This window comes from Myotis yumanensis, unplaced genomic scaffold (assembly GCF_028538775.1).
Source record: "Myotis yumanensis isolate MYYU_CA2020_CCGP unplaced genomic scaffold, mMyoYum1.0.hap1 SCAF_21, whole genome shotgun sequence".
NCBI lineage: Eukaryota > Metazoa > Chordata > Mammalia > Chiroptera > Vespertilionidae > Myotis > Myotis yumanensis.
In genome coordinates, this window is record NW_027223772.1 from 8,976,793 (window position 1) to 8,994,097 (window position 17,305).

Sequence of the window (17,305 nt, forward strand, 5' to 3'; positions counted from 1 at the left end):
CTGACGTCCACGCTCCCCGCGAGTTTCGAACGCAGTTGGCCTCCGGGCCAGAAAAAACACCAGCGGCGGCCAATGGCCGGTCAGGAAGAACCCGCGCGCGGCCCCGGCCCCGCCCCGCTCGGCTGGAAAGAAATGCCGGCCCGGCCATTGGTTCGCGGGACCTGTCACTCCTCGCTGCGGCCAGTGGGCAGGCGCCTCGCTGTGATTGGTCCCGCCCAGGCGCGAAATGTAACGCGGGAAAAGTCCGAGTGGGGACCGCAGCAGCAGGTTGTTATTTTGGGGGTTCGGCGGCGTGAGTTTTGCTCTCCTGTCCCCGCCGGCCGGGCCGCCCGCTCTTCCCGCCTCTGCCGCCTGCGTGTGAAGAGAGGAGGGCGGGCTGGCCCCGGGGCTGGGGTCCGCCCTGACCCCGGTGCCCGCCGAGCTGCCCGGCTCCATCGCTGGCTGCCGCACAGGAGGATTCCGGGAAACGTCCGCGGCCATGAGCCCGCGGGACTGAGAGCCAGCGACTCGGAGCGGCGCGGGCAACGGGAGCAAAGGGCCAGCGGCCGGCGGAGCTGCGAATCGGGGAAGGGCGATGATCCGGGGTGTGGAAGTGCCGATGGCGGACCACCCGCCGCCGCCGCCGCCGCCCGTCATCTTCTGCCACGACTCCCCGAAGCGGGTGCTGGTGTCGGTCATCAGGACGACCCCGATCAAGGCCACGTGCGGCGGCGGAGGGGAGCCGGAGCCGCCGCCGCCGCTCATCCCCACCAGCCCCGGCTTCAGCGACTTCATGGTGTACCCGTGGCGCTGGGGCGAGAACGCGCACAACGTGACGCTCAGCCCGGGTGCCGCGGGGGGCGCCGCCTCGGCCGCCCAGCCCGCCGCCGCCGCCCAGCGCCCGGGGCTCCGCGGCCGGGGCGCGCCCCAGCCCGCCGCCTCGGGGGGCGAGGAAGAGGAGGAAGCGAGCAGCCCGGACAGCGGCCACCTCAAGGTGAGCCGAGCGGGGCGGGCGGGGCGCGGGGCCGCGGGTCGGTTAACGGCGCGGCTGGGAGCTGGCAGCGCCCGCGGACGCGGCGGGTAGGGCGGGGCCGAGTTTAAAACGCGAAGTTGCAGGGGCCGCGGCGGGGGCGGGGGCGGGTGACCGGACACTGACGTCACTGCCGCGCGCCAAAAAACGGGCCCCCGCGGGGCGTGGCGCGGGGGGGCGGGGCGAGGCCGGGCGGCCGCCAGCAGGTGCAGGGGCCGGCGCTCAGCCCGGGTCGCGGAGGCCGACCGCAGAGTCCGCTGGCCTGGGAGGGAGGGAAGGAGCTGCCCCCTGGAGCTCCTCGGGGTGCGGGAGGGAAAGGGCTGCGCAGCCTCTGCTCCATCACCGCAGATCCCGGCCCCGGTCCCGCCACAGAGGCCTTGCGGAGGCCGCCGACGAGTGAGAAGGCGCGTCGGGGAATCGTCGGGCCCTCGCTGCCCTCCGTGCATCCAGCGACCTGCTCTGCTAGGCGCTGAAGCGCAGTGGCCTGCGACGCTGTAGTCGCTGACCTCGAGACTGCTTAGCGTTGGGAAGGGTGTGACTGTCCCGTGCAGACCTACAGTTTACGGATTGGGCAGTCGAGGCTGAGCTGGAGCCTGGCGAAGGGACCTCCCCACGGGCGCTCAGCTGGGTAGTGGGAGCTGGAGCTGCGCCTGGGGCTGGGTTTCTGTGGCTCCTGGTCCTGAAGCCTGTGTTGGGGCTGCCTCTCTGCATACATGTACTCAGCTCTGTAGACTGTCAACTCCAGGGCCGGATCATTTCTCTCTGGTAGACTGAGTACCTTACACACTGTAAATGTGGAGTAAAGGTGCTCAGTAAGTAGTCATGGAATGAATGAGTGGTGCTACTATAAGTCACTATTCAGTAACTGTGTGTTAACTGGCTATATAAGATAAGCAGCTTGCCAAAGATAAAACAAGTAAAATCACCTAGTGGATTACTACATCTGTATTGGCAAGTACTGTATTTATAAATTGAAACAAGTTTGATCATTTTACACTCAGTAGCAAAGATGTTGAAACTCCGTGTTGTTTGAGCCCCAAGGAAATTGATACACTTTGTGTTTCTAATGTCATTGTTATTAAAGAGCTATAAAGTTACAAAATTAGGAGCTTTGACACACTTCAACGCTTGAAGCTGCACTTCAGTAAAAGTTTGAACGAGCAGTAAAAATGTTCACAATAGTGCTAAGTGAGTTTGTGAAGGAACCAATCACTCTTGGCTATCTCTAGGTAGCCGTTAGTAAGATGGGTAGATATCATATATATATATTTTTTTCTGGTGTTTAGACCTTTTTAAAAAACAAAAAAAAAAAAAAGAAAGAAAAAAAACATGTTAGGTTATATAGTTGAGCAACATAAAGGCATACATGCACAAATACTTGTGGAAGGTTTTGGAATTATTATTTCATTAATTATAACAATCTAATTTGGGATTACCCAAGAAGATTAATGTTATCCTAGGCAAATGAAATCTGCATATATATGTTGCTTTTGGCCTAAAACAGACTTATTTTCACACAAACCTTTTATAAAAGTTGCTCACACAGGTTTGGATTTTATTTCCACTTTGTCCACCTCTTTTCAGAGCTAAAATATACTGGAAGTTATGAAAAATGTGTAAAAGTGAAAAGGCTGTTTTATATTTTTATTTCCTCAGTCTTTCATATTGTACTGTTTGATAAATTATTAGATGAATTGATTCTAACTTGCCCTTTCATCAATGAACAATCCAAATACAACTTCAAAACTTCACTCATTTAAGCTTCCTCACCTTGCAGGGTTGGGGTAGTTGGGGCAGGGTGGGGGAGTCTGGAATATGCCTTTATTTAAGGAAGTCACCTAGTATGATTTGTGATCATATCCTCTAAAAACAGGGTGGCCGGCCCCTTTGTTTTCCTTCCTGAAAATACTTATACGGTAGTTCTTCACCTCCACATGCTCATGGTGAAGCATACTGATTGAATCTGCTTACTTTTTGGGAAGATGGGAGACAAGTTTGCAATAAAGCTGGTGCTAGTAGCACACTCCCTGCTACCTCCTTCTCAGTATGCAGGTTAGAGGCAGCAGCAGCTGTGGGTATGAGAACATTTGTGTTCATTGGTTGTCTGTTGGTGCTGCTCCCAAGGGAGGTGCCTGAGTCCTGCACTCCTGGTATTAGCTTCTACTTGTTCTGTTTGTTTTTCCTCTGCCATTGGGAAGAAATTCATCGTCTAGCCCAGTGGTTCTCAACCTTCCTAATGCCGAAACCTTTTAGTACAGTTCCTCATGTTGTGGTGACCCCCAGCTATAAAATTATTTTCGTTGCTACTTCATAACTGTAATTTTGCTACTGTTATAAATCGTAATGTAAATATCTGATATGCAGGATGTATTTTCATTGTTACAAATTGAACATAATTAAAGTATAGTGATTGATCACAAAAACAATATGTAATTATATATGTGTTTTCCGATGGTCTTAGGCGACCCCTGTGAAAGGGTCGTTCGACCCCCAAAAGGGGTCGCGACCCACAGGTTGAGAACCACTGGTCTAGCCACTTATTTTGGCCCCTAAACACAAGATTGCTTAGCACTTTTGTGGGTCTAATTACATATTAGCGTTATCTTCTGTAGAATTTTGGGAGGGAAGGGCAGGTCTGATTTCCCTTTGGCCATAAGGTATTCCAAGCCTCCCCACCATGTGCCCTTGTACCCTCTCCCCAACCACATTAATGAGGTGGCTTCTCCATGCTTAGCCTCAGATACCATTCACCCTTCAGGACCTGTCAGCTGCCTATCCTGCTTCCCCTTTCTATCATCCCCTGAACTCTTCAACCATCTGATAGCTGATTAGTACAGAGCAATTACTTCCATATTAATCACAACGTGTTAAAAAGTTAAAAATGGAACTCCCATTTGACCCAGTGATCCCACTTCTAGGAACATATCCCAAGAAGCCAGAAACACCAATCAGAAAGGATATATGCATCCCTGTGTTCATAGCAGCACAATTTACCATAGCGAAGATCTGGAAACAGCCTAAGTGCCCATCAGCAGATGAATGGATTAGAAAACTGTGGTACATCTATGATGGATTACTATGCTGCTGTAAAAAAGAAGGAATTCTTACCATTTGCAACAGCATGGTTGGAACTGGAGAGCATTATGCTAAGTGAAATAAGCCAGTCAATGAAAGAAAAATACCATGACCTCACTCATTTATGAATAATTAAGACCATTATAAACTGATGAACAAAAGTAGATACAAAGGCAGAGCAACATCGAACAGACTGTCAAACTACAGCGGGAAGGCCAGAGAGGGTTGGGGGAGGGGGGTAAGAGATCAACCTAAAGACTTGTATGCATGCATATAAGCATAACCAATGGACACAAGACACTGGGGGGTAGGGGAGGCCAGGGGAAGGTCAAGGGGAGAAAAAAAAAGAGACATATATAATACTCTTTGTAGTACTTTAAGCAATAAAACAAAATTAACAAAAAAGAAAAAGCTAATAGACACACACACAAAAAAAACCAGTATGGTGATTACCAGAGGGAAAGGAAGATTAGGGAGGTAGAAGAGGGTAAAGGGAGGATAAATGGTGTTGGAAGGAAACTTCACTTGGGGTAGTAGTGAACACAATACAATATACAGATGATGTATCATAGAATTGTACAGCTGAAACCTATGTCATTTTATTAACGAATATCACCCCAATGCATTCAATATTTAAAAAAAACACACAACATGTTAACATAGTAGCTAGGCTCTGTGTTGAATGTTGAATTCCTTTCCCAATTTACCTTGTTTACCTGATGAAGGAGGAATTAGAGAAAAGAGTCCCCAAGATTAAGATTAAGTTAATCTCATATAGTAAGTGGCAGAACTGATTGGGACCCTCCACAGCCCTTGCTTTTAATTCCTACATGATATTGCTCCCATGTATAACATGTATGAATTGACTTTAGGGGCTTATTATATTTCTAATATTAAGCTAATGCAAGGAGACTGTACACATACTATTGATACCTGTCTATATCTTAATGGAGATGCTTTATGAGGGTACAGACAATATAATAGACACATTCAAATTAAGACTTGGAAAGTTTTGCAGATAGGTCAAGGTAGGGGATAGAGTTAGGATGCAGGTATGGGAGCCATAGGAAATTTGTATCTAAATCTGATTTCTAAGAGGAAATATGATAAATTTTACATTTTCTCTTTTTCTTGTCAATGTACATACGCCTCTCTCAGACTGATTTTCCTTTTCCTTCTACGTTACTTGAGTACTTGATTTGAATTTTACTTTGTATAAAAATGCATCAAAGACTTTTAGTTCTTTAGTAATTACATGAATACCAAGTTTTAATACAACTTTATCTTTTAAAAATATTTTTATTGATTTCAGAAAGGAAGGGAGAGGGAGAGAGATAAAAACATCAATGATGAGAGAGAATCATTGATCAGCTGCCTCCTGCATGCCCCCCACTGGGGATTGAACCTGCAACCCAGGCATGTGCCCTTGACCAGAATTGAACCTCGAACCCTTCAGTCCTCAGGCTGACGCTCTATCCACTGTGCCAAACCAGCTAGGGCTTAATATAACATGTTCTAAAGCCTAAGTAAATGTGTACATTATGTTAAGTGGGTTGAGAAATAACCCAAATTTTATTAAATAATTTTAAAGTTAGTTATTGACATTGAGAACTCAAAACATTTATCATGAAATAGTTTAGAAAACACTTTCAAAAGTTACTAATCTACCTCTGGAGGTACTGAGATTCTATTTAAAAAATTTACTTAAGTATGAAACATTTTTGGCAATTTAATCATCTTGCTTCTTTCTTGTAGCTTCTTTCGCTGCACTTGCTACATAATAACAATGGGGTGTCTTGGAATTTGTTAACCTTTCCTTGCAAATCAAGCAGTCTCAACAAGATTTCTCTCTTAGGCTACAGGTATGTTTGGTTGCTGATGAGACTATTATTGTCAAAATGTACCTGGAAACGTTTTCTTATTGCTAAGGCCAAAACGAAAGTGGTCCTTTTTAAGTAGCACTGCTTATTTTTATATGTATTTACAAGATGCTCTTTAACTATTGATTTTAGGGCATTAGATCATTACTTACTTGCCTGGCCTAATTTTCTTAGTTCAAAGAATGCACTTGGTGGAGCCTTACTTGTATATGGCTAAGATGTTGTATTTTTTAGCTATCTATTTCTCATCTGGAAAATATACATGTGTGGTTGTAGCTGAAACAAGATCTTAAAGAGTTGCTGAAAGCAGCCAAATGATTAACTTTTAAAAGTATATCTCTCTCCTTACCAAACATGCTTGTTTATTTATTTTTTTACCAGAAACATTGAAAATAGAAATGGGTAATTTAAATTTTTTTATATTGATGAACTGATCAGTTATTTGAAATTGTAATAACCAGCCGCACATCCCAGCCAGCCCTGTGGTCCTGCCGTGCCTTTGGCCAGGACCTTACCAAAATGCCATTTCAAATAGAACATTCCATGGGAACCATGATGTTTACCTCTCACAAATTTGCTGGGGATAAAGGCTATTTAACAAAGAAGGATCAGAGAGTACTCATGAGAAAGGAGTTCCCTGGGTTTTTGGAAAATCAAAAAGGCTGTGGACAAAATAGTGAAGGACTAGACCAGTGCCGAGACGGCAGAGTGGGCTTCCAGAGCCTCTCTTCACTTAGGCTAGGCTGCCCTCGTTGCAGTGGCTGTTCGTCGTACACAAGGAGCACAAGGGAAAGAAGCAGGCAGCACTGAGCAGTTCTCCGCCCTGATAACAGTTCTCCCAGGGGGTTGCTTAAGGAATCTCTGCTCCACAGCTTCCCCCTGTATAAGGCTTTGATGAGCAGATTGGGATCCTTAGGAAATCTATATATATATAAGGCTAATATGCTAAGTGTCTGACCATTTGACCATTCGACTGGTAGCTATGCTGCACACTGACCACCAGGAGGTAGATACTCAAAGCACAGGCATGGAAACATGTAACAGACTGATGAATCTCAGAGGGAAGGGGGAGGTGGGAAGGTGGGAGAAGATTAACCAAACATCTTATATGCATACTAGAGGCTCGGTGCACAGATTCATGCACCGGTGGAGTCCCTCAGCCTGGCCTGTGGGGATTGGTCCAAAACCGGCAGTCCAACATCCCCTGAGGGGTCCCGGATTGCGAGAGCGTTCAGGCCAGACGGAGGGACCCCACTGCTGCACGAATCCGTGCACCGGGCCTCTAGTGTACAAATAAAATCCCACCCCATTTGACAGGAGAAGGAAACGCCAATTAAAGCTAGAGAAGCTTTTGATTTTTATATTGCTTGTATCCTCTTGCCTCAATAAACACATTTGTTTTTTAGTTCCTAAAATGAAAAAATAAAATAATTATAATCGTCAACAATATTTTTTTTGGTATTTAAACAATATTAGGAACCCTGCCTGGATAGCTCAATTGATTAGAGTATCTTCCAATTCACCAAGGTTATGAGCTCAATCCCGATTCAGCACAATATAAGAGTCAACCAATGAATGCATATATAAGTGGAACACAAATTAAAGTTTCCCTCCCTCCCTACCCCTCTCTCCATCTCTCCCCTTTCTCTCAATAAATACATATATTGGGAAAAGGATTCTTTCAAGCAGAGGAGTTGTATCACTAAGGGTTTTAATTAACCCGATTTCATGTTCAATTTCTTAACAGAATCACCTTTTTTATGCATCATATATGTTACATTTATTTGTTTAGCATTTTAAAAACAATATTTAAAACAATTATTCATGGTTTTACCATAACCAGCAACAATCTTACAATTATTGCAAATTAATAAATGATGGCAACAGATTCTCTAATTTTATTCCAATCTCCCTTTGCTGATTCTGGGTGAACAATTTTATCAAGAAAGACTAGTGTTGCATGTAGCTATAGTGAGGATTATAGCCAAGGAGTAAAGAAGATGAAGATGAAAATATTTGATAATCAGCAATAATTGTCCAATTGATTTGCTAATTTGGACGTAAACATAAGTAAGTCACGTTCCATTTAGGACCTTGCCAATTCTGAGTTTCATTATAAATGGAAACCATGTGGTGGCTTTCTGAAGCTTGTGCTCAGAAGTCACACAGTAATTTGCCCTCTCATGTTATTAGCCAAAGCGAGTTATGTGGCCAGGTTGGCCTTATTGGGACCCACAGCAAGAGAGGGCAGTGCCCGTGAGGTAGGGACGACCCCGGTCAGGTCGAAACGGCCCCGGTGTGGTAGGGACAACCCCGGTCAGGTTGAAACAGCCCCGGTGTGGTAGGGACAACCCCCGTGAGGTAGAGACGACCCCGGTGAGGTTGAAATGGCCCCCGTGAGGTAGGGACGACCCCGGTCAGGTCAAAACGGCCTCGGTGTGGTAGGGACAACCCCGGTCAGGTTGAAACGGCTCCGGTGTGGTAGGGACGACCCCAGTGAGGTTGAAACAGCCCCCGTGAGGTAGGGACGACCCTGGTCAGGTCGAAACAGCCCCGGTGTGGTAGGGACAACCCCGGTGAGGTTGAAACGGCCTCCGTGAGGTAGGGACGACCCCAGTCAGGTCGAAACGGCCCCCGTGTGGTAGGGACAACCCCGGTCAGGTTGAAACAGCCCCGGTGTGGTAGGGACAACCCCGGTGAGGTTGAAACGGCCCCCGTGAGGTAGGGACGACCCCGGTGAGGTTGAAACGGCCCCCGTGAGGTAGGGACGGCCCCGGTGAGGTTGAAACGGCCCTGGTGAGGCTCAGACGGCCCTGGTGAGGTTGAGACTACTCCAGTGAGGTTGGGACAAATAAGGGGGACCAGTATGGACTGATGAACAGGGGTAGATACAGAAGCAGAGCAACATTGAACAGAATGTTAAACTACAGTGGGAAGCCTGGGGAAGGTTGGGGGGGGATTAAGAGACCAACTGAAGGACTTATATGCATGCATATAAGATTAACCAATGGACACAAGACACGGGGCCGGGGGGGGCGGGGGGTAGGGGCCGGGGGAATGTCAAGGGGGGGAAAAAAGGAGACATATGTAATACTCTTTGTAATACTTTAAGAAATAAAAATTATTAAAATAATTAAAAAAAAAGGGGAAAAAAAGGAAAAAAAAAAAAGAGAGGGCAGTGAATCTATAATAATAAAAGGGTAATATGCTAATTAGACTGGACGTCCTTCCTTACAAAGTCGGGCCCAAGGGAAGCCAGCCTGGGTCCCAGGTACCTAGGGGTAGCTGGAGGAGGGAAGCAGAGCAGGTCCTGGGTGCCTGTGGGCGGTCAGAGGAGGGAAGCCGGTGTTGGCCGTCGGGGGAAAGGAGGGCTACTCTTGCACGAATTTTTGTTCATTGGGCCTCTAGTATTTTTATAATAATATAATCTGCCACTGTGCCTTTGCACATTCCTTTTTTTAAAAAATTGTGGCAAAAAATACAACATAAAATGTATCATCTTAACCATTTTTTAGCGTTAACTATACATATTGTTGCATAGTAGATCTCTAAAACTTTTTTTATCTTGTAAAACTGCAACATTACTAGTATACCCACTGAACTCTTTTCTCCCTGCCCACAACCCTTGGCAACCACCATTCCACTTTCTGTTTCTAAATGTTTGACTACTTTAGCTACGTCATGTAAGTGGAATCATGTAAAATTTGTCTTTTTGTGACTGGCTTATTTACCTGAGCATAATGTCAAGGTTCATCCATGTGTAACATATGGCGGGATTGCCTTTTTCAAGGCTGAATCCCATTGTATATACCATATATTTATCCATTCATCTGTCAGTGCACACTTAGGTTGTTGTGGAAATAGATTTTAATATCTAAAGGAAAATTTAAACGTGATTTATTCTGTAAGGTAACTCATCCATGTTGAGATTGAGCTTTTCAAGTAAATGTTTATAAAGTGTAATTCAGTAACATTTAATAAATCACAGTGTTATGCAATTACCACCTATATCAAGTTCCACAACAGCTTCCTCACTCTAAGGAAAGCCCTGCATCCATTAAGTAGCCACTCCCTACCCCTGCCCCCCACAGTTAGTCTCTGGAAAGCACCAATCTGTTTTTGTGTCTGGACCTATCTAGTCTGGATGCTTCATTACATGGAGTGATACAATGTGTAGCCTTTTGTGTCTGGCTTCTTTCACTTCGCATACTGTTTTTGAGGATCATCTACCTTGTAGCATGTATCATTTCTATGGCTTAATAACATTCCGTTGTAATGAAAGAGAAGTAACAACTGACACCAAAGAAATCCAAAGGATTATAAGAGGTTATTATGAACAACTATATGCCAACAAATTGGACAATTTGGAAGAAATGGGTAAACTCCTAGAAACATACAATTTTCCAAAACTGAATCAGAGAATCTGAATAGACAGATTACAACTAGTGAAACTGAAGCAGTAATAAAAAACAACAACTCCCAACAAGCCAAAATCCTGGACTGGATGGCTTCACAGGTGAATTTTATTAAATATTCCAAGAGGAACTGACGCCTATCCTCAATTCCAAAAAGTTCAAGAAGAGGGAAGGCTCCCAACTTCATTGTACAAGGCCAGCATTAGCCTAATTCCAAAATCAGTTAATGACACTAGAAAGAGAGAAAATTATAGGCCAGTATCTCTGATGAGCATAGATCAGGGTCCTCAAACTTTTTAAACAGGAGGCCAGTTTACTGTCCCTCAGACTGTTGGAGGGCCGGACTATAGTTTTAAAAAAAACTATGAACAAATTCCTATGCACGCTGCACATATCTTATTTTGAAGTAAAAAAACAAAACGGGAACAAATACAATACTTGTATTTGCATGTGGCCCGTGGGCCGTAGTTTGAGGACCCCTGGCATAGATGCTAAAATCCTCAACAAACGATTAGGCAGTTGGATCCAGCAATACATTAAAAAGATCATGCACCATGATCAAGTGGGATTTATTCTGGGGATGCAAGGTTGGTACAGTGTCTACAAATCAATAAAAGTGACACACCACATAAACAAAATGAAGGATAAAATCCACATGATCATGACAATAGATGCAGAAAGGGCATTGCATTTGTTAAAATCCAGCTCCCATTTATGATAAAAACTCTTAACAAAGTAGGCATAGAGGAAACATACGTCAAGGTAATAAAGGCCATATATGACAAACCCCCAGAAAACATACTCAATGGGCTAAAACTACCACCATTGTCCTTAAGAAGAGCAGCAAGATAGGGATGTCCTCTTTCACCACTCTTGTTTAATATAGTATGGGAAGTCCAAGAGAGCAATCAGACAAGAAGAAATAAGAGGCGTCCAAATGGAAAGGAAGAAGTAAAACTCATTATCTGTAGTTGACATGATACTGTATATAGAGAACCCTAAAGATTCCACCAAAAAGCTAAGAACTGATAAATGAATTCAGTAAAGTAGTATACAAAATAAATAGAAGAAAAAAAAACAGTTGCATTTTTATACAGCAATAATGGATGCTCAAAAGGAAAATTAAGAAAACAATCCCATTCACAACTGCTTCAAAAGAGTAAAATACGAGTAAAATTAAGGATGTAAAAGACCTGTGCTTGGGAAAAATTATAAGACAGTGAAGAAAGAAACTGATGAAGATACAAATAATGTGGAAGCATATACCACGTGTTCATGGATAGGAAGAATTAACATCATTATATTGTCCATACCACCCAAAGCAATCTACAGATACAACACAATCTGTATCAAGATAACAAGACTAGAAAAAATATTCCAAAAACTTATATGGAACCAAAAAGACCCCGAATAGACAGTGACCTTGAGAAAGAAGAACAAAGTTGGAGGAATTATGCTATCTGATATCAAACTATACTACAAGGCCATAGTAATCAAAACAGCATGCTACTGCTCAGCTGGTGTTGCTCAATGGTTGAGTGTCAACCCATGAACCAGGAGGTCATTGTTCGATTCCTGGTTGGGGCACATGCCCAGGGTATGGACTCCATACTCAGTAGAGGGTATGCATGCAGAAGGCAGCTGATCAGTGATTCTCTCTCATGATTGATGTTTCTATCTCTCCCTCTTCCTTCCTCTCTCTGAAATCAATAAAAACATATAAAGAATATCTTAAGCCAGCATGGTACTGGCATAAAAAAAAAAAAAAAAGACATGTAGATCAATGGAACAGAATAGAGAGACCTGAAATAAACCCATGCCTTTATGGTCAATATTTGACAAAGGAGGTAAGAACAAAAGAATGGGTTAAAGATAGTCTATTCAACAAATGGTGTTAGAAAAATTGTACAGATATGTGCAAAAAATTGAAACAAGACATTGTACCACCTGTTAAACTTTTCCACTGTGACTGAACCCTTTACATTCTTACACAATACACAAGAATAAATAAAAAATGGATTAAACTTAAATGTTAGACTCAAAATCATAAAATTCCTAGAAAACATAGGCAGTAATATCTCGGATATTTCTCATAGCAATAATTTTTTCGATATGCCTTCTTGGACATAGAAAACAAAAGAAAAAAAGGAACAAATGGGAGTACATGAAACTAAAAAGTTTTTACACAGCAAAGGAAACAAAGAAAATGAAAAGACAGCACTGAATGGGAGAACATATTCACCAATACACCTGGTAAGGTGTTAACATTCCAAATTTTTTTTAAAATATATTTTTTATTGATTTTTTACAGAGAGGAAGGGAGAGGGACAGAGAATCAGAAACACCGATGAGAGAGAAACATCGATCAGCTGCCTCCTGCACACTCCCCACTGGGGATGTGCCCGCAACCACGGTACATGCCCTTGACTGGAATCGAATCTGGGACCCTTCAGTTTGCAGGCCAACACTCTATCCACTGAGCCAAACTGGTTAGGGCTAACATTCCAAATTTATAAAGAACTTGTAAACTCAACACCAAAAAAACAAGCAAAACCAAGCAATCCAATTAAAATGGGCAAAGGACCTGAAGAGACACTTCTCCAAAGAGGACATACAAATGGCCAATAGACATGAAAAGATGCTCACTGTCACTAATCATTAGAGAGATGCAAATTAAAACCATAATGAGATATCACCTCATACCTGTCAGAATGGCTATCAATAAATCAACAAACAAATGTTGGTGAGGATGTGGAGAAAAGGAAACCGTCCACCACTGTTGGTAGGAATGCAGATTGGTGCAGCCACCGTGGAAAACTATGCAATTATCTCAAAAAATTAAAAAATGGAACTGCCTTATGACTCAGTGACTCCACTTCTGGGAATTTATCCAAAGAAACCAGAAACACTAACTCAAAATAATATATGCAACCCCCTATGTTCATTGCAGTGTTATTTATAATAGCCAAGATTTGGAAGCAGCCCAAGTGTCCATCAGTAGACAAGTGGGTAATAAAGCTGTGATGCATTTTCAGCATGGAATGGTATTTGGCAGTAAAGGAGTCTTATCCTTGCAACAGCATGCATGGACCTGGAGAGCATTATGCATGCTAAGTGAAATAAGGCCGTCAGAGAAAGAAAAATACCATATGATTCCACTCTTATGTAGAATCTAATGAACAATATGAACTAACAAGAAAAATAGAGACAGACTCTCATAGGTAGAGAGCAGGCTGATAGCGGAGGGTGGGGGGTGTTTGGGGAGCTGGATGGAGAGGGGTAAAGGGATTGAACAAAAAAGGAATAAAAAAGAAAAACTCATGGACATGGAAAACTGAAGAAACATTCCATTGTATATGTGTATGTATTCCTTTGTATATATATGTATGGACATTGTACCACCTGTTAAACTTTTCCACTGTGACTGAACCCTTTACATTCCCACCAGCAATGTATGAAGGTTCTAATTTCTCCCTATCCTTATCAAAAACACTTTGTAATTTAGTTGGTGTGAAGTATGTCACTATGGTTTTTAATATTGGATTAATTCTGTTCCTTTGAGATTTATTGAGGTATAACTGACCTCATTGTAGATTTCTTAAAATATATTTTTATTGATTACAGAAAGGAAGGGAGAGAGAGAGACGGAGACATCAATGATGAGAGAGAATCCTTAATCAGCTGCCTTCTGCACCCCCCCTTCTGGGGATTGGGCCCGCAACCCAGGCATGTGCCCTTGACGGAAATCGAACCTGGGACCCTTCAGTCCGCAGGCTGATGCTCTATCTCAGGGGTCCTCAAACTACGGCCCGCGGGCCACATGCAAATACAAATATTGTATTTGTTCCCTTTTTGGTTTTTTACTTCAAAATAAGATATGTGCAGTGTGCATAGGAATTTGTTCATAGTTTTTTTTAAAACTATAGTCCGGCCCTCCAACAGTCTGAGGGGACAATGAACTGGCCCCCTGTTTAAAAAGTTTGAGGACCCCTGCTCTATCCACTGAGCCAACAGCTAGGGCCTCACTGTAGTTTTGATTTGCATTTCCCTAATGACTAATGATGATGGGCTTGCTGGCCATTTGTATAACTACTATGGAGAAATGTGTATGTCCTTTATTCATATTTTAATTGGGTTGTCTTTTGTTGTTGAGTTGTAAAAGTTCATTATGTGTGCTCATTTCTAGACCCTTATTAGATATGTAAATATCAATCCTATTCTTTTTGTCGCTCATGCTTTTGATGCCATATCTGAGAATCCATTGCCAAATTCAAGGTCAGGAAGATTTATTTCTGTCTTCTTTTTTAAAAAAATTTCTTTATTAACTAATGTATTACATATTGTTATTTCTGTCTTTTTGAGAGCTCTTTTAGTTTTTAGCTCTGCCACTTCGATGTATGATACATTTTGAGTTAATTTTTGATATATTGTATGAACAGGGGTCCAACTTCATTCTTTTACCTGTAGAAATGGAGTTATTTTAGAACCATTCGTTGTTCTTTCCCCATTGAGTGTTCTTGGCCCCCTTGTTGAAAATTAATTTGTCATAGATAGGGGTTTATTTTTTGACTTTCAATTCTATTTTATTGGTCTATATGTCTTTCCTTATGCCAACACCATACTGTCTTGATTGTTGCTTTATAATAGGGAAGTGTGAGTCCTTCTGTTTTGTTCTTTTTAAATATTGTTTTGGCTGTTGGAGCCTCTTGCATTTCCATATGAGCTGAGGATTGCTTTTCCCATATCTGCAAAAAAAGGTCCTTAGAATTATTTTGATAGGGATTGCATTGACTCTCTAGATGGCTTTGGGCAGCAATTGCTGTCTTATCTTAAGCCTTTGGATCCAAGAACTGTATCTCACAAGTTTTGATATGTTGTATTTTTGTTTTCAGTCATGTCAAAAGTATTTTCTAATTTCCCTGTGATTTCCTCTTTGATCCATTGGCTGTTTCAGTGTGTTGTCCAATTTCCACATGTTTGTGAATTTTCCAGTTTTTCCTTCTGTTACAGACTTATAGTTTCATTCCATATGTGTCAAAGTAGATACTTTGTATGATTTCAGTTTTTAAAAATTTATTGATACTTGCTTTGAGGCCTGATATGGTGTGTCCTGGGAATGTTCTATGTGCACTAGAGAAAAATGTGTATTTTGCTGTTTTTGTGTGGAATGTTCTGTATATGTCTGTTAAGTTGGTTTATAGTGTTAAGTCTTCCATATCTTTGTTGACTTATCTAGTTGTCCTGTCCATTAATTAACAGTGAAAATCTCCACCTATTTTTGAACTATCGCTTTCTACCTTCAGTTCTGCTACTTTTCCTTCATATAGTTTGGGGACTCTTATTAGGTATGTATGTGTTCATAACTATTATCTCTTTTTCCATTTTTCACTTTTAACCTATCTGTATTTTTTAATCTAAAGTGAGTCTCTTATAGACAGCATATAGTTGGATTATGTTTTTTTTTAATCCATTCTGCCAATCTCTATCTTTTAATTGGAGAATTTAATCTGTTTACGTTCAAAGTGATGGCTGATTTGTTTTGTTGTTTTCTATATGTCTAGACCTATTTTGTTTCTCAATTCCTCCATTACTACCTTCTTTTTGTTTAACTTATTTTTTGTAGTGTAACATTTTCATTCATACAACCTTAGCTTCTGTAGTATAAAAAACTCTGTTCCTATACAGCTCTTACCCCCTTTCTGTTATTGTAGTTGCAAATTACATTATATTGTGTTCCCATTAATATAGATTAAAATTTTTTTATACTTTTGGCATTTGTCTTTCAAATTATATAGGCAAGAAAAGAGGAGGTACAAGCCAAAAATACAGTAATTCTGACTTGTGTTGTTACATTTACTCGTGTTCGAGTGCAGCTTTGAGTTGTTGTCTAGTATCCTTTTATTTCTGCCTGAAGAACCCCCTTTAGATTTATTGTAGGGCAGGTCTCCTAGCAACGAACTCTCTTAGCATTTGTTTATGTAGGAATGCTTGATTTCTTCATTTTTGAAGGATAGATTATTGGTGACTTTTGTTTTTCCTTTCAGCACTTTAAGCATGTCTTCTCACTGCTTTCACTAGTTTCTCCTGGGAAATTAGTTATTAATCTTATTTGTGGACCCCTTGTATGTGATGAACTGCATCATTCTTGCTGCTTTCAAGATTCTCTCTTTGTAGTTGTCTTTTGGTAGTTTGATGTAATGTGTCTCTATGTATCTGTTTACCTGGTATTTTAAGTTCATTGAGCTTCTTGCATCTTTAGACTTGTGTCTAATCAAATTTAGGAACTTTGCAGCCATTATTTCTCCAAATATGCTTTCTGCTCCTTTCCCTCTTGCCCCTGGGTCTTCAATTATGTTGGTATACTTGGTCTCAATGTTTGTGTCCTCCCCTGAAGAATTGTGTGTTCAGATCCTGACCCGCAAAGATGGTGGTGTTGGGGAGTGCTTTGGGAGGTGCTTAGGTGGTGGGAGCCCTCATTAATGGGATTAGTGCCTTCATCAAAGAGGTTCTGGGAGAACCCTTTCCCCTTCTACCACGTGTGAGGACACAGTGAGAAGGAGCTGGCTAGGAACCAGGAAGAGGGCCCTTACCTGATCATGCTGGCACCTTGATATTGGACTTCCCAGCTTCCAGAACTGTGAGAAATAAATGTCTGTGTTTGTAAGTTACCCAGTCTGGTATTTCATCATAGCAGCCTGAAAGGACTAACACACTTGATGTCCTACAGGTGTCTTAGGCTCATTATTTTCTGTTTCTATTCCTCTAACTCAGTGGTGGGGAATCTGCCAAGGGCCATTTGAATATTTATAACACTAGAGGCCTGGTGCACAAAATTCGTGCACGGGTAGTCCCTTAGGCCTGGCCAGCGATCAGGGCCGATCTGTGGGGCAACTGGCAGGGTGATCAGGGGCCCTCACTGGCACCCA

The 17,305-nt window shown here is 42.4% G+C and overlaps 1 protein-coding gene across 1 annotated transcript in view; it reads left to right on the forward strand.

The window, feature by feature from the left end:
* Nucleotides 1-254: 254 nt before the first annotated feature.
* The window catches only part of ZNF367 (zinc finger protein 367), a 32,004-nt gene continuing 14,953 nt past the window's right edge, over nt 255-17,305 (forward strand). Inside the window, exon 1 of the mRNA XM_070400799.1 lies at nt 255-973. Coding sequence (XP_070256900.1) covers nt 575-973 — 399 coding nt within the window. The 5' untranslated portion in view covers nt 255-574. The remainder of the gene's footprint in view (nt 974-17,305) is intronic.